The sequence below is a fragment of the Myodes glareolus genome, chromosome 14 (assembly GCF_982192425.1).
Source record: "Myodes glareolus chromosome 14, mMyoGla1.1, whole genome shotgun sequence".
Lineage (NCBI taxonomy): Eukaryota > Metazoa > Chordata > Mammalia > Rodentia > Cricetidae > Myodes > Myodes glareolus.
This window is the reverse complement of record NC_142039.1, coordinates 8301407-8325795: the sequence shown is the minus strand read 5'-3', so window position 1 is coordinate 8325795 and position 24389 is coordinate 8301407. Positions and strand designations below refer to the sequence as shown.

Genomic DNA, 24389 nt, shown 5'->3' with positions numbered 1-24389 from the left:
CAAAATTAAGGGTAAATACTAAGTGAGTTCAGGTTAGGACCATATGGCCAGGAATATAAAATTAGCCCATGCTCTTTCTGATGATGAGTTGAATTTAGGCAAATGGTGGTGGGGGGTGGGGACAAAAGGGCGCTGTACAGGGGCCCTGTGAAAGTTCTCAAAGCAGTGGAGAGAGGAAACAGGGAGAGGGAAGGAGTGTGAAGATCCGCAGTGACAGTCCCAGCACTAGCAGATCCCACCTCCAGAGATGCAGATGTTATAGTATTGATGTAAACACCCTGGTGTGTAGGTTAATAGGAAAGGACAGAAAGACTGTAAACAGACCCTTACATTGGTTAAAAAAAAACCAACAACAAAACAACAAACTGGATTTTCTCGCGCGGTTGTGTGGGAGTCTGAGGCCTCATACAGGCTAGACAATTGTTCTCCCTCTGAGGGGCATCCTCAGCCAGACACTGATCTGACAAGGATTCAAAGTCAGGCAGTAGAGAACAAAAAGTGTCGCCTTATTAAAACAAAACAGCCTAACTCAGATGGGAGTAGACTAAAATGTAAAACTCAAAAGTATAAAATTAGCAGAATAAAACAAACAATATTTGTGGTTTTGGACTAGCAACCATTTCTTAAATATGATATCCCCAGGACCCCATAAACTATAAGAAAATGGTAAAATAAATTTCCACAAAATTAAAAGTTTTTTATCTTAAGATACAGTTAGAAAATAGAAAACAGGACCCACATTGGGAGAGGAGAAATTTGCAATGAAAATATTTGAAGAAGGATTTCTGCCCAGAGACTGTATAAAGAACTTTGAAAATGTCATAAGTAATCTAATAATAAATGGATACAAAAAGTGTATAGATAATTTTCCAAGGGGAGTTTGTGGTCTGCAGTTTAAGGACACAAAAACATGTTGGGTAATACTAATTGTCAGACACTGAAAACCAACACCTCACAAGAGACACCGTCAGTAATTTTAATTCTGTGTAGTTATATACTCCTCTAAGCTCAGTCCAGAGGCAGGAAGATTCTCGAAAACAAAACAACAACCAAAGAAAAGGCCTGGGTAACCAACTGTAGGCAAGGGATGAGTGAACTGGGACTTTCTTACACTGATGGTGAAACAGCTGCTTCTGAGCTTGAGACCCGGCCATTCCCTCTCCAGGTGTCCGCACAGGAGACAGCACCTCCGTTCACCCAAAGACGAGGGTACAGGACCGCTCCTGGATTCCCTCTCCAGGTGTCCACACAGGAGACAGCACCTCCGTTCACCCAAAGACGAGGGTACAGGACCGCTCCTGGATTCCCTCTCCAGGTGTCCGCACAGGAGACAGCACCTCCGTTCACCCAAAGACGAGGGTACAGGACCGCTCCTGGTAGCTTTGTTTTTGATGTGAAAAAATTAGAAAGAGCCTAAACTAATGAGCAACTGGCTGAATACCGTTTAGTATAGTGGAATACTACTCAGAGCAAAAAGGGATTTGTGCACAATTGTTAACACGAAAGGCCAAGTAGCCACGTCCAAATAATAACTCTGAGTTAAGAAAGCCAAATAAAACCAACTATAACTGGTATGGCACGGCGTTCACACTCTGGAAAACTAAGCAAACTAAAACACAACAGGTTTTAGACTAGGAATGATCCCATTCGGAGGGAGGTTCAAGTGGGAACAGGAAAGAGTTGGAGGAAGCAGTGACGAGTTGGAACCTTGTACTCGGCTGCGGGTCCAGAAATCCAGGTCAAACACAAGCGGGTGCAAAGAGCAAGCGGATAAGTTAGGGGTGGCGCACTAGCCTGGAGGGAGAGAAGGGAGGAAGAGAGCGAACCTGGGCGGAGAGAAGGGACCGGGCGGAGAGCCGAGGAGGGTGGGGGAGGGAACCCGTTGGTGGCTGTATCATGGCGCGCCTACTGAGAGCACTGCGGGGCCTGCCCTTGTTGGAGGTGTCTGGGAGACCAGTTCGGGGTTGTGCGGGGTCGGGACGCGGGGACTCAGGTAGGTCTTCTGTCGCCGCCGCCGCCGCCTCGTAGCTTTCGGTTTCATTGCCCGGGCTGTCCCGGAGCCGCCCCCGGTGAGGCCTTAAGAGCCTGGTCCCGGTGACCCGCTGCCCCTTGCGGCGGGAGTTGTTGAGCACCGAGGTGGGTAAGCTTGGTGTGTTGTGGGAGCATTAATCCCGGAAAGAGTCCCGGGAGGGTATAGATTCACTCCCACACTTGCACACAATTCGTTTATATGTTACAGTTTTAGTTAGTGCATAAAATCGTCAGTGTCAGGTGCCATAGTCAGTGACCAAGCGGCGGCCAGCAGCTGGATCTCGCGCACCCTCGCCTGAGCAGCTGGAGTTCGACCTTTGCCCTGTACACACCCGCTTTCCGCCTCCTGTCCTGTGTGAGCTGCCCACTGCAGTCTCGTGGGTGCTCGCTGCCATGCTGCGTTTGTCTGTGTGAATCTAGGACCTGAGACGTGTGCTAATCATTCTAGTGTTCCCAAGTCATCGTTAGTGGCTAAGAGACAGACTGGGGGTGGGGTGGTAAGTGCTTTTGGTCCCCATATGTGAGTTGAGGGAGTAGGAGCCACCAATTTCGTGCCCCTGTGGTTTCGTGCCCCGTCTCTTGACCTCCTTTCCAACCCCCTCCTTTTCAACCCGATTTTATGTATTATGCTTCTTTTGGAAATCTTTTTAGACCCTTGGTACTTTAAAATTTTTAGTGTTCAATAAATAAATGCCCTGAGACTGTGGACTGTTGACTGATCCAACATGACTTCCGGTTAGAACTTCCCTCTTTCCTTTGGTATCTCAGCAAGACTTTGCAAGCCCTAGTAGGCTGGAGCTGTGTTGGTCCTTATAGCTGAGCGATTTTAGTGGAAACATCACAGAACGAGTGCTGTCAAAAGCAACTTGATCAATAGCCCTGGGAGCTGAGAGTCTTCAGCCATATTAAATTTGGCCAGACACCAGAACATAGCAGGAGCGGTGTAACTTACCAGACAGCCCCTCCAGGGAGTTTACTCTACGGAAATAATTCAAAAGAACAAAACTGTGCATGCAAAGACCTTCTTAACGGCATTGCTCTCAGGATGGGAAACTGGCCTCCACCCCAACAGTTAAGGAATACTTAAGTAAGGCAGGAAGGTCCAGGTCAGCAAACTGTATCCGTTAAGAATGAGAAGCAGGTGATGGTTCTGCGCTTATGGTCTTGGTTGTTCCAGTCTCCACTCTGTGCCCCTTACTGGCTTTGATGTGTGAGTTGGGCCTCCACAACAAACACTAAGTAGGGGGCATAAATAAGAGGTATTATTTGCGATTTGGAAGGCTGAGGGGTCAAAGATCAAGGAGACAGATTTGGCTGCCAACGGGGCCCTGCTATCTGACTTAGAGAGGTCCACTGTCCTATATGCGTTCAGATGGTTTTCTGCAGTACAAGTGCAGAAGATCCTCCTTTTCTTTTCCTCCCCTTTGTCTTCCCCTACCCATCTCTCCCAGTATTGGAGATGACGATATGACAATCTTTAACGTGTGGGAGCTTAGCAAGAGAGCATCAAACTGCATTGGGGAAACAAGAGCAGGGAGGAAGAAGGAGCCCACTATGATGGTTGGAATGGAGAGTTCCAGGAGGTGATTCCAAGTGGAGGTGGCGCAGCAGGCCTGTCTACCACGGAGGAAAATCCAAGTTTCGGAGTCTGCATGATGGGCTGGGATTTGGAGATATTAAGGCAATAAAATTTCTGAGAAGGCAGTATGGAGGCAGAGGGAAGCCTAGGACAGGACCCCTCCTCCCCCAGGCAGGTTTAGTAATCATTTGAGACTGTCTTTGCTTATTTGTTTTTTTTTTCTTTTCTTATTTGTAAGTTAAAGTGCTGAGTGATTATAAACTTCTTCCAGCGTTGAATAATGAAAACATTTGTTATCAGAATTAAGCTTGTTGTCTGGGTTGGCTTTTTATCTGTTTGTTTTGTTGTTGTTATTGCTGTTAACTTGGCACAAGCTAAAGTTATTTGTGAAGAGAAACCTCAGTTGAAAAGCTGCCATTAGAGTTTTTATGATTTTTTAAAAAATGCTGCAAGATCCCCGGCGGCAGTAGGCAGCAGAAATGCTGTAGGTCCCAAATGGTGGTAGTGGGCCATGTGGCGGCAGACAGTGGGGCCTGGGAGCAGCCAGTCCCAGGCAGAGATGGTCACCGGTCCCCGAACAATGGCTGGTCCCAGGCAGGGAGACACATGGCAGGTGGGCAGGAGACAGAGACATGGATAGACATGACATGCAGAATGAGGTTGAATATTTATTCAGGGGGTTATGAAGGGAGAAGGGAAGGAGAGAGAGAGAGAGAGAGAGAGAGAGAGAGAGAGAGAGAGAGAGAAAAGAGGAGAAAGAGACAGTGAAGGAGGGAAGTGGAGAAGTGGGGAGAGAGGCAGAAGCAAAGCTGCATCTCTGAGAGGAAGACGGAAAAGAGAGTGAGCTCAGGCGGGAAGCTGAAGATCAGCCTGCTTCAGCGGATGGGGGAGGGAGTGGGCGTGGCTTGTCTCTTAAAGAGACAGAACAACCATTACAAGAGTACCTATAGGCAAGACTGTAAGGGTATTTTCTTGATTGATGATTGCTACGGAAGGACCCAGGCCACCGTGAGCCATGCCATCCCTGGGCGGGTGGTTCTGGAGAGCAGAAAGCCAGCTGAGTGAGCTATGTGGCGCAAGTCAATAAGCACCTTCTCAGGCTTCTCTGTTCCAGTGTGGCCTCCAGCTCCCGACTGCCCTCAGTGACGGAGTGGGACCTGAGTTGTGAGATGAAATCAGCCCGTTATTCCCAAGCTGCTTCTGGTCATGGTGTTTCATCACTGCAACAGACTCCCTAACTAAAACAGCTTTATACCCACCTTCCTAAATACTGTCATGTCCTAGAGGCTTTGTGTTCGTGTGCCCATATAAGTACAGTAGGACAGAAGTAATAGCAAGCAGGAGAAACGGAACAAAATGTGGACACAGATCAGGAAGCACAGTGATAGTTTAAGGTCTAGTGGCAGGAGGTCAAGGCCAGCCTAGACTAGGCAGGGAACACGAAGTTTTCCAGACCTTGTCTTAAAACAAACACAAGCAAACAGATAACAGACAGATTTGCTTAGGGAAGATAAAACAGGGATCTCTACGTGAGAGAATTTTTAATTCAGACCTTGCTGGCAGACAAAAATGAAGATAACTTTACAAGAAGTCAGGGAAGAAGTGTAATAACTCTACCCGCAAGAGTAGAGTTATTACAACTCTCTATCTAACCCTCACTGTTCCCATCTGGGCCCTGATGGAAACCACTTTTCAGAACTAGCATGTGGCGCTTCTGCACACACCTGAAGGATCCTAAGTGCTACCTCAGGACACTTGCATGGTCATGTTCATTGCTGCCCTATCCACAATAGCTAAGAAATGGAACCAGCTGAGATGTCCAGCAGGTGCGTGGAAAATATCACACAGATGTGGAGTTCAAAGCCTCCTGGAAAAGACCGCCAGACGCACTTCAGATAATATTAGACAAATTTATTAAAACTGCTAGCATGCCGCAGTCTCTAAGTGCTGTGCAGAGACAGGTGAAGGAAATCTTTGGCTTTTAAAGGCAAAACCCCAAGAAGTTCTTGAATATCTATCAAAGCGAGTTAGGGATGCCAGAGAACTGCACTGCTCTGCCAAGAGGAGGTTATCAAGGTGACCTCCAAGTAGTCCTTGAATATCTGCATAAAGCAGGTTACAAAAGCCAAAATCAGGAGCTGGCCACATCATTACAAGCAGATGGTTACTGCCACACAGTTTTGAGTAGGGGTCAAGAAGTCAGGGATGTCAAAAAGTTATCTTTGAGAAACTTAAGTCAGAGACAGACAGCTATTAGGTACCAAGGTGGATGCCTATTCCAAAGTGGGGTTTCTTTAGCCATCACACACACACACACACACACACACACTGGAACTTCATCCACCTCTAAAGAAAATGAAATCATAGTATTTGTAGGAAAATAGTATTCAGGCATCTGTACTGGCCTTCCTTGGGGTCCTGACAGGATATGGCCTCAGCTGTAGCCACTAAGAGCACCCCTTCTACATTCACTATGTTCCCTTTAAAAAGGGCCCTGCTCCCCTCCCTCCATCCTCCCTCCCTCTGCCTTTCTCTTCTCTTCTGCTGTTCCTGTCCTCAGAGACTGGTCTCCCCCCTCCCTCCCCTTTTCCCATTCTCTTTCCCCTAGTAAAAAGCCCCTCCAGGTGAGCTCCGTAGCATGGCCTCTTTCTCTCTCACGTCACTTTTTAAATCACAACAAAATGAATGGAACTAAGACAAACACCTCACGCTTTCCCATGTGCAGATCCTCCATTTTCATTATGTATTTTAATGTATTTGTGTGGGGTGTCAAGATAAAGGTCATGAAAGTAGACGGAAGATGTGGCACTGAAGTGAGGCCTTAAAGAAGGTTGTGGGGAAAAGGGTGACAATATGTGTGCAAGCAAAAGGAGGCTAGGGAGCAGAGGAGTGTGGAGGAGGTGGTGGAAGAGCGGTAAGAAAACAGTAACTAGATGGGAATGCCTTAGTGAAACCATTACTCTTACGTGCTACATTTTAAAGTAATTTTAAAAATTCGCAAAAAAGAAACTGAGGCACAAAAGCCTTTTTTTGATGTCAAGCGATTAAGCAGCAGATTCCAGAAGCATCAGGAGGGGTCAGAAGCGCCATTAGGGGTCAGAAAGGTCAGGAAGACTAATCTGCCTACTGCAGATGGAATATTATAAACTACCTAAGGAAAACTAGATGAAGAAAAGTCTTGACATTTTTAATGCAGAAATGGGAGGAAGAATCCACTTTCACTGGAGAATTTGTTTGGTAGTAGTTCCTATTTGAGCCACTTCTTTGGGGTCATGCCCCAGGAGAACCAGACAGGCCACTGGCTCTCTCCTCGGCCCTGATTTCTTGTTAGTGAAATGTGTGAGGCATCCCTGTGCCTGAGCTTTCTGGTTCCCATGAAGAAGGAAGCCACAGAGGAGAAAGAGATGGGATGATTTATCCAGGTGATAGAGCACCCAAAACGGGGGAGGGGCAATGCTTCATTTTGGTAAAACAAATTCCCTCCTTGACAATGCAGAGTCTCTTACAAAGTCCAAGCTCTCTCTAAGCAAGACTGACTGGCAGAAGAAACTGACCCCTGAGCAGTTCCATGTCACCAGAGAGAAAGGAACTGAAGCGGTAAGCAGAATGACATAGTGTTGATAAGCTGGTCTGGGGGAGGGGACATTGGAGTGGAGGTACCTGCAAACCCTCATGTGCACTGAGAATCTGGTCGGCCTCCAGCAGTCTCTGGGGCCATCAGTTCCCATCCACCTGAAGAAACAAGAATCCTTCTCCATCCGTTAGTGCTACAATACTCTCCAATCTCCACCACCTCATCCCTGCTGACCAGGTCAACATCTTCAATCCATCTCTCTCCGTCTACTCCTCTCTTCTCTCTGCTTTCTCCTTCCCTCCTGAAAGGAGTCTTTTGAGAACAAAGTGGATCAGCTACTTCCCAGCTCATAATCACTTGGACGCTTACCATCGCTCTCAAAGTAAATGCACAGTACTTACATGCTAACCCCAGCAGGAGACCCTCCCTGTGCTCCTGCCTCAGGTGCAGCCATGCTCCCTCTGGCTCCTGCACTGTGGCCACATTGTCCTCACAACAAGCAAATACTCTGCTGTCTTCCCTGTGAGGCCCCTGCATCTTGGGTTTCTGTCCCTCGGCCATTTTGTCCTGATAATTAATGCAGATCCTCCTTTTAAGGTTTACTATTATATATGTAGTGTGTGTATGTGTGTGCGTGTGTGTACACGTGTATGCCACATGTGTGTGGGTATCCTCAGGGTCCTGGAAAGGCATGGGAATCCTCTGGAGCTGGAGTTACAGACTATTGTGAATGGTCACGGATGTGGGTTATGGGAACCAAACTTGGGTCCTCTGGAAGAGCAAGGAAATGCTCTTAACAGCTGAGCTGTCTTTCTAACCCAGAGACCCAACTCAACCCAGATCACTTTGTCCAGGGGTCCTTTGCTCAGGCCCTGCCTGGTTCGCCTCTGTGATGTTCTCCCTCGCAGCAGTGCACCGTGTTCCCTTTCCTGGTACTTGCTCTGTGCCTGGCTAGAGCAGGCATTCAAAACGGAGCTGGTGGTGACTGGTGTATGTCCAAGGCAGACACCCCGACTGCACTGGATAGTCTCAGCTTCTGCTGCCCCCTCAGGTGACAGCACTGTGCTGGTCACACGTGGTGCCAGGGACAGCTGTAGCCACCGTGGTTTTGCTGTTACACTGTTCCTGTGAGATGCTGTCGTTTCTGAAGTAGACCCCATGGGCAGACTGCTTTGTAGTGGTTCTTTAGTGTTGTGTGACCGGTGTATTTGCCTACTGGTGTCCATGCAAAGTGCGGGCAGCTTTGGTCTTTTAAACGTGATCACAGGCTCAGTTTCTCTGATGCCACAGCCACCAGACAAGCTGGCAGATCCTCCCTGATTCTTGGGAAATTTTTTTGAAGTTATGTTTTTGTCCAGCTTCCTGTGGGTGGGAATGAGACTGTTCCTCATTGCTGTTACCTGCACAAGGCAAGCACATGATGCTCTGAGAGGCTGTGTGTCTCAGAATATCCTCAGACTAGCCTCTTTCCCAGTAACCAGGCAGGCAGGGCTTGATGTGTACAGAGAGCCTGGAGACAGTCGGCCACATGCTTAGGAGAATCAATCTGAAGCAGACGGCACAATATCCTTTGCACTTGGCCCTTTTACAAAATGAGCATCATCCATTATTTTAACTAATGTTGTGAATCCCCTCCAGTTGCTCCACATTTAACTTTCTAGAACTGTGCAGAGCTATAAGCATCAGTCAGCCAAGGGAAGAGAGGCTCCCAAAGTCTTCTGCTTGGTGACTCCTAATCAAAATTCAGTTGCATGTATCTGTACACACATTACATATTATACATATTCATCAGGCAGTAGTGGCATGTTAGCAGTGCTTGCAGCTAGGAATTTTGCACCCTTGCTGAGTCATAACCAAGAGTCAGGTGTCAACAGAAGGGGAGTTAGTTTTTTGGGTCCTTCTTCTCTGCCCTCTGGATCTGGTCTCCCTACTTTGAGCCCCGGAAAGAGGACCAGCTTTCTTGCCCTGTGGCTTCTAATTGACATGAGCTTACTGAGGACACCACGAGCCTCAGAGAATGGGGTAGAGACATCAGTCAGCACCTGGCATCTTCTCTATGAGGCAGCCCACGTGTGCATTCCTGCAACCACAGCCTCACTAAAACTTGGTGATTGTCTCGTCTCTTGACCGGTAGGCCTGGTAGGGATTGCGTGCTCAGAGCCACCAACCCAGGGACTCCTCACCTCCTTTTGTTGGTTTTCATCTGCTCTGATCCCTCCTCTTGAATAAAATTGCCTGCATGCATTCATCCCTTTGAAACATGTCCTCTGCCTCTAGCAGGTGAGAGCTAACAATAAAATAAGAGGGAACTGACACTGGTCCAGATAGACTTGAAATCTCAGGCAATGTTGAAGTTGATCCTGTTTCTGACCCTGCTTCCTTCCCTTGTACAGGCAGTCATTTCAATTCTGGCTTCTGAGTCTTCCTTCCTTCCTTCCTTCCTTCCTTCCTTCCTTCCTTCCTTCCTTCCTTCCTTCCATCTCCCTCTCTCCTTCCCTCCTCTCTTTCTTTTTCTTTTTCAGTTTCCAACTGAAGCCACCCAGGCCTGGTTTAATGATTGACATCCCCTCTCTCTTGCCTCTGATATCTCTTTGCCTTCCTGTCATTTTTGTTTTTTATTGCGTATAGTTGTTCCCCTTTCCCTCTTCCTCCCTTCCCTCCTTCTTTCCCTCCTCCTCTCTTTCCCTCAGTGCTAAGAGCAGGCACAACAGCTCTGACCATGAGCACAGCTAGTGAACAAGTTCACAGTGTGCCTCTCCAATCCCTGTGTTCAGCAGGATCAGGTATAAGTTTGTCATTGTGGTCCACACAGCCCAGTGTGGTCTGGCTTCTGCCTTCCCAGTGCCCTTTGTTTGCATGTCTTCCCTGTCTGAAACACTCGATTTCTCATCTGCTCAGTTTTTACCCATTCTGCAAAGCTCAACTCAGTAGTGATTGGCATTTTTCTATGATCAGCATCTATCAGCTGCACACATTAATAATGAAAGGTTAAAAGAATAAAGCTCCTCTCTCCCTCGTCCCAGACTCAGTCTGTGCAGAAAGCCTGCGCGGACGCTGCTTCCAAGGGAGGGCTCTTCGTTAGTCCCTCTCTTGGCTGTCATCACGAAGTATGTCTGTCTTCTTACTGGTTTTTGTCATCTGGGCAGTACAAGAAACTTTGGTTTCCATTTGGGGAAGGTAATTAACTTTTAAATTAATTTTTCCCATCTGCAACATTAGCATCCAGACCAGCACTGATTGTATTCTATATTGTCAGTAAATACTAGGACAAAATAGAAGTTGTCTTATTCCTGGCATGTGAAAGGGCTTGGACTACAGCACATGGTTGATGAGGAGACGTAGGAGTCAGGGAGCGTGCAGCAGACAGACATCATGGTAGGACATGGATTAAGTCATAATTCTGCTCATTTGAATTGTTTACTTTACTTATCGTTATAGCAACCTTCTGACTCTTAGTGAAATTATATTTTTAATTTTATAAGCTGCTTGGATTCTGTGGGCAGGGCTTTGTAGATCAGGGGTGTTCACTGTGCTCAAGTTGGGAGTCACTGTGAATGAACAGCTCACTAGGTTCATTCAGACTCTTGTGGCTAAATGTACTTTTACTTTCCATCCTTCCTTCCTTCCTTCCTTCCTTCCTTCCTTCCTTCCTTCCTTCCTTCCTTCCTTCTTCCCTCTCTCCCTCCCTCCTTTCCTTCCTCCCTCTCTGTCTCCCTCCTTCTTCCCCTCCTTCCTTGTTTTTTAGACAGGATCTGGCTATGTAGCTCAAACTTGTCTTGAACTTGTGGTCCTCCTGCCTCAGCATCACCAATGTTTTGATTGCAGATATGTGCAACCAAGTCAGACTTTAAGACTGAGAGAGAGAGAGAGAGACAGAGAGACAGAGAGACAGAGAGAGACAGAGAGACAGAGAGAGACAGAGAGAGCATCCAAGTGTGCCCACCTTGTAGGCTCAGCAACTGGATTTGCCCATCCCCTAGGAAGCTTTTTTAAATATGCAGTTAGCACGATAGGGAGTTTTTCTGAGCTGATAAAGTCTAGAAAGATAGAAGAGCTGATTCCCTGCCAGTGCTGCCCCTCGGCCAGCATTCCATGCTATGAGTCCTGTTTGCTGTCTGTATGATTGGGTAATGTGTGCCTCCACGACATGGCTTTTGAGGGGATGATAAGGGAGTTTGACAAAATTTGCAAAGATTATTTATTTTATTTGTGTGTGTGCGCACATGTGTGTGCGTGCACACGTGCATGACTTTATATGTCCATGTATGTGCAGGTGCCCAAGGAGGCCAGAAGAGGGCATCAGCTATAGACTGCACTCATTCACTGCGTTATTTCCCCTCACGCCCCTCTCAGCAGTTGAGAGCCTTCTTTAAACGCCTGTGGATGTGGTGCTTCCTCTACGTAGTGACCGAGTGCTGGGGCCCTGGCTCATCATTTAACCCTGATCGACTCTACGCAGTGTTGACACTGCACAATGTGTGTTAAAGGAACAACCCCAAGTTCACTGACAAGGCTTTTGATGCATTTGTGTTTTCTCTCACCCTCTCTGCCCCTTCACCCTTTCTCCCCACCCCTCTATCGGGGATCAATCTCAGGGTCTCTGCACACAAAGGAAGTACTCTACCACTGAGCTGTGCTCCCAACCCTTTATAGTCCATCTTTAATTAGAGAGCTCAAAGGGTCTTAGACAAGTGTTTAGACTCCTGTTGCTTTAGCTCTTTTGAAATGAGAGTGAAATCTTCCAGGATGGCAGAGGATGGGACTGGTGTTCATGCTTTTTCAAGGACTTTGATGTTCTTGGATGAAAGGTGGTACATAAATACAAAGCATTATTAATGTCACAATTTGAATATTTGGCAAGATAAAGGCCAGGCTATAAAGAAGCTTGCAGGCTGCTTCCTTGGTTGACTGCAGTTTTTCTCTGCTGATACTTAGACTCTGTCAAATTAGTATAATTCCTTGATTGGACTTTATTATTTGTTTTTGATTCATTTTCTTCTTTTGTAATGGTGGGGATTGAATTTGAGATCTTTCAAATGCTAGGCAAACACTGTAGTCCTGGGCCAGCCACACCCTCGGCCTCTCTCTTGGGATTGTCTGCTTTATCACCCCACAAAGTGTGATGATGTTCTTCCCTTTTGACTTTCAGCCTTTCAGTGGGATATACTTGAACAACAAGGAAACAGGGATGTACCATTGTGTGTGCTGTGATAGCCCACTCTTCAGGTAAGATGAGGAATGCAAAGACAGCTTAGATAATTAAATACTCTTAGAGTGTCTTCCTTTTATTTTTGATGCTGAAGACTGAACCCAGGGCCTCCTGTATACTGCCAGCCCTCGGGGCCATCGATTGCCTTTGTCCTCTGTTATTACTGTTGCGAGGAGAGCTGTCCGCAGAGGATATCTGTCTGTCTTGATTTTTTCCTGATATTTCATGCAGCTGACAGGACTTGCCACTTACGTTCTTCCTTTGTGGATCTCTGAGAGAACACAAAGTTCTGATGGGGACTTCATAATAAAGCCATTAGGATTTTTTAGAGGGGAAAGTATGTAAAGAAATCTAAACCCTAATAGTATTTGCTTGGCCATATGATTAAAACTATACCTCTCCCAGGGAAAATGGGTTTATAATTTAATTTAGCAAGCGCAGACTTTTATGAGGCTTGATTCCCCACAGTGCTTGACAGAAGTGAATACCGTGCCCTCCTCTATGTAGCTAAAAGTAAATTTAATTGTCCCTTGATTTCAAAGCCTCTTTTAAGTCAATCAGCATCTAAAATCTTTCAACAAAGGCTTTTTTTGTTTAGATATGCAGGAAATAGTCTTTAAAAAAGTAGATTCAGGAAAGAAGAAAGGAAACATCTTTGAAGTCTTGTTTTTCAGAACTTCAAAGATGTTTTCCTTTCTTTTGCATCAGCCTTAAATTGGTTTAGAATAAAATATAAATCAAGCCAGCGCTGTGAATCTTCCATTAGGCAGAACCCCCTTCTGTCCTTCGGGCTTTCAGCAGCCTGGCTTCTTGGCCAGCCGCCTGCTAACGCGAGCTGCATTAGGAAGCCAGACCCTTCCTGCAAGGGCAGGTGTGACTAGGATCGATTTTCCTTCATGCTTAGGAGGCCAGGCCATGGCCCCGACATACGATGCTGGTGAGGAATTACCTGGAAGAGCCTACTACCAGCCAGCAGCCCAGGAGCGCCAGGAAAGACCAGGGTGAAGTTAGTTCTTGCACAGTAGTGTTGGAAGATCACGTGACTCCCTGTCATATCACAGCAGGGAACAGGCTTCTCTGACCCAAGATGTGTTCTTTAAAATTTATTTTATTGTAAATTGTGTGTGTGTGCATGTGTGTGTGTGCACATGCACATGTATACATAGGTGCCCCCAGAAACCAGAGATGTTCCTCTGCATCTGGAGTTACAGGCTATTGTGGGCTGTCTGACATGGGTGCTGCTAACCAAACCTGTCCTCTACAAGAACTTCATGCACCATTAACCACTGAGCCATCTTTGCAGCCCTGATATAAAAAAACCAAGCCTTTGTCCACATACAAGCAGTCAATTCCCCAGAAGATGCAGGCCAGGGGCATCCTCCAATTTAGTTCAGATCTGACCTTGTCTTCATGGAGACAGGGTTAGAGCCTGGCGGAACAGCTCAGTCCCGGCATTCTGTACTCTACTTCTGATGCCCAACATACTCTTCTGGTTGTGACCTGCGCTCCTGACCAACCAGCTCTGTCTGACTGCCCACACTCTCCTGTGTTCCCTGTTTCTCTTGAGTAGTACCCGGAACTCTTTATTGGCGGGGATCACTGTTATGAAAGAAAGATACAATTGAAGAGATAAGTAGCAGGGGTGTGAGGGGAGGGTACTGAGTTCCATGCCTTCTCTAGGAAAATTCTCTAGAAACTTCCATGAGTTAAGATACCCAGAAACTCACCAGACCCTCTCCTTTTGGAGGCTTTATTCCAAAATCATGGGCACAAGTGATCAGCTCCCTTCCCTGCATGTTGGGAGTGGGGCTGAAAGACCCAACACTAATCATGCCTTGGTGACGAGTCCCTGTCCTACATCCATTAGCTAAGCTACAAAAAGATACTCTTTGAGGATTATAAGAATTTTAGGAGTTGTATATGCTAGAAAATGACAGAAGGAGCCAAATATGTGGTTCACAGAATTGCAGCAGTAAAACCTGAGACTCAGGTTTCAGAAAAAATAGTTATTCCTTCACCATCATTTCTGTCAAAAGGAAAAGTCAACAGTTAAGTCAGCTAGCTTACTTTCTTCAGCTGGGGACCTTGGAAAAGTGTAAGCGTACATTCTTACTATTTAGCTCCTGGATAGATGTCCTGTTTCTCAGTTTGGAGGATGAGAAGTCATCCTTGTAAGAATGCTTCATCTCCAAGGTTCTGTTGGCTCTGTTGGTGTCCAGAGGAGGCCTTCCCAGTATCCAGTGGCTCCTCTCCCCTCCCCACCCAGTCTCAGTCACAGCATCGAAAAATAGGGGAGCAGAGAGAGAGAGAGAGAGAGAGAGAGAGAGAGAGAGAGAGAGAGAGAGAGCGTAGCAGGGCTTGCTGTGGTAAAGGACACACTCTGCACAGATCTCTGTAGAAGCTGCAGTTCCATGTAGTTGCTGGGCATCCAGAGTATCCAGTGTGACTGAGAAGCTGAACTTGTTAGGAATTTTAGCAAATTTAAGCTTAAGGGGATCCCATGTAACCGGTAGCTGCAGTGTTTGCCCAATGCTAATTAAAGTTAAGGAAGTTATGTGGCCAACCCTGAGTCACGGTGAAACAGTCCAGATCCAGAAGAAATCCAATCAATATTCTGGAAGTCCATTCACCCAGTAGCCAGTTCACTGAAGCAGTAGTTAGCTCATGAACCTCCATTGTTTCTTTTCAATCATTTTAGTTTTAAATGCAAAGTCCCCCTTCCATTTCATTTAAAAGAACTTTTGAGGTTTTGTTCTATTTTACTGTTGATGCTAAAGCTAAGAATAAAGAAAATAAGAGCATATTATCTTGCTTCCTGTTACTATAATAAGAATATATCCATCTAGCTTCCCGTTACTATAAAAACACATCCTTCTAGCTTCCCGTTACTATAACGACATATCCATCTAGTTTCCTGTTACTATAACAACATATCCATCTAGCTTCCCGTTACTATAACAACATATCTATCTAGCTTCCTGTTACTGTAATAAGCACAGGAGCTAATCAGCTTATAAATATTTTGGCTCAGTGTCTTGGAAGTCTCGTTTTTATGGTGATAGTGTATAGTAAAGCAAAACCCCAACTGCGTGGCCAGGAACAAAGGCAAGGAAGAAGAGCCTGACTCCACAGTCCTCTTCAGGGACACCCTAGTGACCTAAAGGACTTGCATGAGGCTCCATCTCTTGACAGTTCCAAACTTGCCTTTAAAACCTGGGCTTTAGGGGGGCACTTAACACCAAAATCAAACAAATCATAATAATCATCTCCATTTTAGAATACACTCTTCTTAAAGAGCATCCATTTATAGGAGCGTGATAAAGGCTGTCCCGGTATCTGTATCAGTTTCATTGTTGGGTAACTTTGGGTAAGTTTCTTAACGTCTCTCTACCTTGGTTTTCTCATTTACCTGTAAAATGATAATACAGTGTATCCAGGTCATAGAGTTGTTGGGAGGATTAACTAAGTTATGAGCTAATAGATGGAAACACAGCAGAACAAGGTGGAACACCTTCTCAGCCCTCCAGACATACTAACAATGATGTATTCTAGAGATAAACCCTTGTCAGGTATTGATGCTCAGTGTGTTTTATGATGAGGAATATGCTCTAATTAGTGAATTCTAATGTGATGAGAACACGTTCTAATCAATAAAAATATATAAATGAAGACTGTATTATTGAGCATTCTTTTATAAAAATATATTTTGAACAGTATTTACTTACTACTTTTATATGTATGGATGTTTTGTGGGCATGTATCACTGTGCACCATGTACATCCAATTCCCATTAAGACCAGAAGGGGGCATCAGATCCCCCAAGCCTGGATTTGCAGATGGTTGTGAGCTGCTAGGAATTGAACCAAGGTCCTCCGGAAGAGCAGCCAGGCCTCTTACTCATTGAGCCATCTCTCCAGCCCTTGAGCATTCTTAGCATTCAAGAGGATAGTGTTAGGAGTATATTCTTGTTTTCTCTCTCATATTAGCTCTTTATTTCTAGTCTCAAGATTCCTTTGTAGGAAACAGGGGTACACAAAAGCCATTGCTGCAAATGTTTGTGTAGAGTCAGAATTAAGTGAAAAATTTGTCAACAAAAATTGAATCTTAGAGAAATTAGAAGGTAAATCAAGGAACCCTGGACTCTTCAGCGGCTTCTTTGCAGGTTGGGGGTCATGCTGGATGTTCTTGGGGTGATGCACTTGCCTCTCTGTGTACTGACTTAAGTTCCATGGGGCCTGGGTTTCTCCGTGAAGCCTTCTTGAGAACACACACTGCATTTGACTTTTTTTTCCTCCTCTAAGTTCCTCTGACTTTGTCAGCACACAGTTCAGAGCTTAAGTACTTTTTATTGGCCCAAACATTTTATTTAGTGACAGAGATAAAGATGATAGACAGTTTAAGGCCTTTGGCCAGTTAATTTTATGAACATACATCATGGGTTGAGCTGTGTGTCCTAGCTAGTTTTTAGTTGTTGATTCAGCACAACCAAGAGCCACCTGGAAAGAAATTTTATTTGCCTAGGCCAGACTGGTCTTAAGACCTAATACTTGTGGAAATTTTCTTGATTGATGATCGATCTGGTACAGTACCAGCATTGGACAGGTGGTCCTGGGTCATGTAAGAACTCGGGTCTGAGCTCAGAGAGAATGTGCAGTTAGCGACATTTCTTCCTCCACGCTTCTCGCCCTGACTTCCTTCAGTGATGGATTGTGACCTGGGAGGTGTAAACTGAAATAAACCTTCTTACTTCCTATGCTCCTTCTGGTCAGAGGATTTTATCACAGCCACAGAAAGACCAACTAGAGCACTGTGTCTCTGAGGAAGGCATGTTGAAGACCAACTAGAGAACTATGTCTCTAGTTGAGGTAAGGCATGTTGAAGCCTTCATCTCTGGAGACTGTGAACATGATCTTAGGTGGAAAAACGGCTGCTGCAATCAGGTCACACTGAAGTTGGATGTTCCTTTAATCCAGTATGGCTGGTGCCCTAATAGGAGGGGAAACAGGATCAAGGAGGAGATTACCGCATGAAAAGGACACAAAGACTGGAGCAATGCAGAGCTTTGCCAGCCACTTCTGAATGCTAAGGGGAGGAGCAGAGAGACATCCCGGGGTCTTCTAGGGGACATGGGCCTGCTGAGATCTTGATTTTGGACTTTCAGCCTTCAGAACCATGAGCGCCTCTCCCCTACTTTGTTGTAATATGTTAACACCACCCCAGGAGGCTAACATGATGTGCTCAAAACAAGCTTCTCGACCCGTCCATCCACAGCATCTTCTCTGCTGCTGGGCGGCTCAGCAGTGCTGATCTTGCCTGAAGACTTCACATATGCAGCGCCCGTGGGTATGGGACAGAAGTCATAATTTCTAAACTCTCACCTTTTTAGGAAATATTTTTATTCTTATGTATTTTAAATTGCCAGTGAATGTATTTGTGTACACACATGAATACAGTACTCATAGAAACCAGAAGGGTGTGTCCAGCCCCCTGGAATTCCTGCTGGTTATGAGCCTCTCTGAGAAAGAAGCGTGTGTTTTAACTGCCAACCAACTCTAGCTTCTTGGAGGCTTGTCCTAAGCACTGGGTTCAGTACAACGCAAGCTGTCACCAGCAATGAGCCATGTGCATCCATGTAATAGACGAGAAAACAGATGATTCAAGTCTTTCAAGAACTTGCTCAACAGCCTTATGTCAGTTTCCTTTGTCTTGCGGGGACAGAACACCTGGTATTGGTTGCTTTATTGAGAAGTTTATTTGGGGCCAGGCCTCAGGAGGCTGAGAAGTCTGAGAGGATGGGGCCACGTCCTTTTGGGTTCTGGTGAGGGCTTCCTGCTACTTCAAAACGGAAGGCCAAAGGGCGGGCCAGCACATGGAAATGAAACACAAAAGTGGCCTTTTATTACCAACTGGCTCTCTTGTTCACTGACCCAGGCCTGTGAGAACCTCAGTATTCCCACTCTTGACATGGCCGCATGGCAGGGAACTTTCAACTTAAATTGAAGCCGTGTTCAAACCCCAGGAGTCATACCTCTGTTAAGGGCTAGCGCTGAGCTCATGTTCCCTAGGAACCGGAAGTGTGTCAGCACAAAGGCACCACCTGGCAGACAGTTTGCTGCGTGCACCTTCGCTTCGGCGGAGTTCTCAGAGTTCTCTGCAGCTCTCGTGGTCTCTTTTCATGGGAGGAACTGAGGCCTGGCAAGGTTAAATAGATTAGCCAGGATTCCACTGCTACCAGTCTCCCACTGGGCCACTCAGACAATGCCTTTACTTGGTTGGTGTCTTCACCTTCTCATGCTGGCCTTCCAAATCATAGCCATAGGTCCCTAGGTAGACACTGCCAGATTCTAAAGGTACACCAGGCCAGATTACCCCCTAAGCTCCCTTTCCAGAGCCTAGTCACTAGCCATGCCTGGCAGGGCTCCCATTGTCCCTCTCGAGGCTCTGCCTGTTGCAGTGAGTAGCACCTATTCCACTCATCTGAGAACTTGAGTGGAGGGTTGCCAAGCCAGTGATGTTTTCCAGCATGTCAGCACTCCCCTATAGGCCTATAATCATCTTTTAACTTTAGACCCTGGTGGCACTGTTCTGCCCCTGCCTTCTCTACCTCCCTGCTCCTCCCTGCCCCCGTACACTGCTTCTGGAAGGTCTGTTGCCAGGAGTGTTGGAGCATGTCTGCAGTCCAAGTGCCCAGGAGGGGGAGGCAGGAGGATCTAGAGTTCGAGCTGCCAGATTGGTTATACAGTGAGACCTTGTCTAAAGAAAAACTATATCAAGATTATGTATTTCATGATCATAAATCTTCTTTAAATTAGGAGCACTTGGGAGCCTGATACTAGTTTGTTTTTATGCACCCTGATGTCCTGCATGTCCCAAGTAACATAGTAATATTGTTTAAAACTTCATGTAACCCTGTTGAAAAATGAATGGGAATGCTTCTACAGTTACGTTTAGGATTATCATTGATTACCTACTGCTTCTGCTGCTGCTTGGGGGTGGTGCGACTGGCTATGAAATATCCAGAAATGAGGGGGGAAATAAATGAGGGAGAAATAGGAGAACAAACCCCAAAAAAACAGATGCATAAAAAAGAAAGAAATGAAGAAAGAAAGAAATGAAGAAAGAAAGAAAGAAAGAAAGAAAGAAAGAAAGAAAGAAAGAAAGAAAGAACTGTCTCGGAGTACATGATACAAAGGGGCTTCAGTTTATGTGAAGTGAGCCATGTAACCTGCTAATCAATTAAATACGTATCTTGTACTTTCTTGTTTGCCTTAGCATCCAAAAAACAAGACATCCTTTCACTATAGTCAGACAATGTCTTTGACAGCAAAGGGGCAGCAGGAACAATTCTCTAGAACTGACTATTCATGAAGCCCAGCTTAGGATCTGGCAGAGGGAAGTGGGAGTCCTGTTCTGCTCAGATCAAAGAGATGGGGGCTAAGAAGCTCCTGATATGCCAGCAGTCATGTGTCTAACTGCTGTGGGTGCACCATCCTCTAACCATGTGTGTGCACTGTCCTCTGACCACTGTGTGTGCGCTGTCCTCTAACCACTGTGGGCACTGTCCTCTAACTGCTGTGTGTGCACTGTCCTCTAACCCCTGTGTGTGCACTGTCCTCTAACTGCTGTGTGTGCACTGTCCTCTAACTGCTGTGTGTGCACTGTCCTCTAACTGCTGTGTGTGCACCATCCTCTAACTGCTGTGTGTGCACCATCCTCTAACTGCTGTGTGTGCACCGTCCTCTAACTGCTGTGTGTGCACCATCCTCTAACTGCTGTGTGTGCACTGTCCTCTAACCTCTGTGTGTGCACTGTCCTCTGACCACTGTGTGTGCACTGTCCTCTAACTGCTGTGTGTGCACCATCCTCTAACTGCTGTGTGTGCACTGTCCTCTAACCTCTGTGTGTGCACCGTCCTCTAACTGCTGTGTGTGCACTGTCCTCTAACCTCTGTGTGTGCACCGTCCTCTAACTGCTGTGTGTGCACCATCCTCTAACTGCTGTGTGTGCACTGTCCTCTAACCTCTGTGTGTGCACTGTCCTCTGACCACTGTGTGTGCACTGTCCTCTAACTGCTGTGTGTGCACCATCCTCTAACTGCTGTGTGTGCACTGTCCTCTAACCTCTGTGTGTGCACCGTCCTCTAACTGCTGTGTGTGCACTGTCCTCTAACCTCTGTGTGTGCACCGTCCTCTGACCACTGTGTGTGCACCGTCCTCTAACTGCTGTGTGTGCACCATCCTCTAACTGCTGTGTGTGCACTGTCCTCTAACCTCTGTGTGTGCACCGTCCTCTAACTGCTGTGTGTGCACTGTCCTCTAACTGCTGTGTGTGCACTGTCCTCTAACTACTGTGTGTGCACTGTCCTCTAACTACTGTGTGTGCACCGTCCTCTAACCTCTGTGTGTGCACCGTCCTCTAACTGCTGTGTGTGCACTGTCCTCTAACTGCTGTGTGTGCACTGTCCTCTAACTGCTGTGTGTGCACTGTCCTCTAACTGCTGTGTGTGCACTGTCCTCTAACTGCTGTGTGTGCACTGTCCTCTAACTGCTGTGTGTGCACTGTCCTCTAACTGCTGTGTGTGCACTGTCCTCTAACTGCTGTGTGTGCACCGTCCTCTAACTGCTGTGTGTGCACTGTCCTCTAACTGCTGTGTGTGCACCGTCCTCTAACCTCTGTGTGTGCACTGTCCTCTAACTGCTGTGTGTGCACCGTCCTCTAACTGCTGTGTGTGCACCGTCCTCTAACCGCTGTGTGTGCACTGTCCTCTAACTGCTGTGTGTGCACTGTCCTCTAACTGCTGTGTGTGCACCGTCCTCTAACCTCTGTGTGTGCACCGTACACTAACCACTGTGTGTGCATCGTCCTCTAATCTCTGTGGGTCTGCACTGTCTCCCACAGTTCCAAGACGAAGTACTGCTCCGGCACTGGCTGGCCTTCATTTTTTGAGGCTCATGGCACAACAGGCTCAGATGAAAGTAACTCAGGGATCCTGAGACGCCTGGACACTTCCTCAGGACGTACTCGCATGGAGGTGATCTGCAAGAAGGTAATGTGTTTTGCTTTCTTTGAAAAGAAACGAACTGTCCTTCTTTGGTGCCTGTCTTGTTCTTCCACGGTGGACTTTGTCATCAAAATGCCCCAGAATGTACCCACACCTGTGGTGATCCCTCTCTTCCATTCCACCAGGCAATGAAGATAAGGTGACATCTCTCCACCTCCTTCCTACTTGCCACCAACAGGCTGATTCATTAGCCCCTTACTCCTTGGAGTCAGAGGACAAGATGGTTAGGTCTAGACAGAAAACTTGGCTTTGTGTTTTATTATTGTTGTTATCATCATCATCATCATTAATATTTGTGTTTGCACACACATGTGCACACTTGTGTGTGTGTGTGTGTGTGTCTGGCTGCATGTGTGTATGCACAAGGACCATGGCACATGTGAGGCGGTCATAGGATAACTTCTAGGTGTCAATTTTCTCCTTCCCCTGTGGGTTCTGTGGATGAAGTCAGGTGGTCAGGTCTGCGCCTCATATGCTCTTATCTGCTGAGCGATCTCACCAGCCCAAGGAGACTCATTTTATCTGCTGAGCCATCTCACCAGCCCACATGGACTTGTTTTATCTAATGAGCTATCCTACCAGCCCACAGAGACTCACTTTATCTGCTGAGACATCTTGCCAGCCCAAGGAGATTCGTTTTCGTGTTCTTTGGTGCTCATGTTTTTGATGCATGAGTTTTATAAGATGCCAGAGTCTGACAGATGACAAGGGCCAAGTTTTGTCTGCAGGAAAGAAAAGTGATTGTTGAGTGCTCACCTACGTTGTACTAATCCTAACTCAACCTGTGCCAGTTTGTCCTCAGAATGGCTCTATTGTGTAGGTATGGTTATGACCCCCATCTGAGGGGTGAGCAAGTCAAGGCCTAAGCTTAACCCTTTGCCCCCATGCTCGCTGGGAAAGTAGGACTGCTTACCGCCACAGGGCTCTGTGTATCCATTCTTTCCATCTTTGAACCAAATGCCAATACAAAAATGATGCATCTCAGCTCCCAGGCTCTGGGGTAGAGGGAGCCCTGTGGAGCTGTTTTCCTGGGGACTGACAAAGGAATCTTTCCCCTGCAGTGTGAAGCTCACCTCGGCCATGTGTTTCCTGATGGACCTGAGCCCACCGGCCAAAGGTTTTGCATCAACAGTGTGGCCTTGAAGTTCAAACCAAGCGAGCACTGATCATCTCCAGGAGGCCTGTGCTTTGCCCTCCACCCTGTAGAGCCATGGTTCTGTAATTCAGATGGCTGTCTTGTTTCATTCTCTATAAATTTAGGCTAAGGTTGTTACTGGCTGCACGGGAGCCACAACTCTTTAGTCACCTGAAAACAACTCAACCCTAACTTCCTCTTGGGCTGCAGAATTTTAGAATAACAGAAAGGCAGTCCATTCTTCAACTGTCTTCCCAGGCTTTGGGTAGGACCCTTGAAGGATTGGAACAGGTTCATGGGCTGACAAGGGTCCCAAAAGCACCTGAAGAGAACCTGAATTGGCCGTCACAGTTAATTCCCTCATGGGCGTTCACAGGTGAGGGTCCAAAGGGGAGAAAAGGGAAATGGAAGGGATGGGATCCCAGGACTGAAAAGGAGGATGGGAGGGGCTGAGCATGGGAGGAAACACATAGAGATCTTGTCAAAAATTTTGCTACTCAAACATTTGACTTCCAATCTTACAATTCACAAGTGGAATCGTGTGAGCTAATTCACCTTCAGAGATTACGAACAATGCTCTCCCTCAACCCTTTGCTACAACACTAAACATCAAAATATTCAAATAAAACATTGAGATTTGTGTTCACTTTTTGTCTCAGTCTGTTAATTTGCTCTTTTATATACATGACTCTGGATCAAAATTTAAAAAAAGAGTCCATCAATTGTTTACACCAGAACAATAAATACCACACAGATGGTTTACACATTGGGAATCTTGAATTATTTGTTAGTAAAAAGTATTTAAATAATTTTTTTTGTGTTATTGAAAACTTAAGTCACCCAATTTCCTTCTTCCAATTTGCTATACATTATTTGACATTTCATTTATTATCTAACTTACATGAATCATGTCTTCTTTTGGCTTTTAGAAGAAGGTTAACTTAGATCGCAGATTCTGAAAGAATGCTAACCTGTAGTATATGATGGTTTTTGCTCTTTTTTTTTGGCTCTTTTGGGGAGCCTAACACCCAGCTCCCAAATGAATCATACAGAGGCTTATTCTTAGTTATAAATATCTGGCCTTAGCTTGACTTGTTTCTTACCAGCTATTCTTAGGTTATCTCGTCTACCTTTTGCCTTTGGTCTTTCCCCTTTCTTACTTCTGTAAATCTGTTTTCGTGCCATGGATGGCTGTGTAACTGGATGGCTGGCCCCTGGTGTCCTCCTCCTTCTCTAGCTACTATTTAGAACCTCCCAGATTTTCCTTCTATATATTCTCTCTGCCTGCCAGCCCTGCCTATCCTTTCTTCTGCCTTGGTATTGGCTATTCAGATCTTTATTAGACAATCAGGAATTCTAGACAGGCAAAGTAACACACCTTCACAGAGTTAAACAAATGCAACATAAACAAAAGTAACATACCTTAACATACTATTCCCAACACAAACCCAGAACACCAAAGTCATTGCTTTGTATTACCAAGGCCAAGTAACTGAATTTTACATCCATGTTGTGAAGGACTAACCTCAGAACCAAACAACGACCATCTTGGAGCATCCAGTTGTGCCCACTTGGAACAGACCATCTCAGCTGGCCTCTTGACCCTCCCCTCCCTCACAGAGGAGGGTCAGGAGAGTCTCTTGAGTATTTCTCTCTCTCACCTGTTGTAAGCCCTAACTGCATGTGACCCAGGGATGGGCGAGAGTCCACAGAGGGGAGGGGGTGCTCCATCTACACTGCTGAATAAAAACTTCCAGTGAAGGCTTTTGGGGGAGAAATACCCACACTCCTGTAAGTAAC

At 46.2% G+C, this 24389-nt stretch overlaps 1 protein-coding gene across 1 annotated transcript; it reads left to right on the top strand.

Moving 5' to 3' along the window:
• The first annotated feature begins 1833 nt into the window (after positions 1-1833).
• Positions 1834-23235, top strand: Msrb2 (methionine sulfoxide reductase B2). Its single transcript, XM_085699023.1, has 5 exons — positions 1834-1993; positions 7107-7207; positions 12334-12410; positions 21292-21439; positions 22516-23235. The coding sequence occupies exons 1-5, from the start codon at positions 1897-1899 to the stop codon at positions 22618-22620; spliced, it is 528 nt and encodes a 175-aa protein (XP_085555149.1). The 5' UTR covers positions 1834-1896; the 3' UTR covers positions 22621-23235.
• Positions 23236-24389: the final 1154 nt, after the last annotated feature.

Coding starts and splice junctions, on each gene's coding strand:
- Msrb2 (XM_085699023.1), top strand. CDS start 1,897: ATGGCGCGCCTACTGAGAGCACTGCGGGGCCTGCCCTTGTTGGAGGTG. Junction 12,411..21,291: donor TGTGATAGCCCACTCTTCAG/GTAAGATGAGGA, acceptor TGTCTCCCACAG/TTCCAAGACGAAGTACTGCT. Junction 21,440..22,515: donor TGGAGGTGATCTGCAAGAAG/GTAATGTGTTTT, acceptor TTTCCCCTGCAG/TGTGAAGCTCACCTCGGCCA.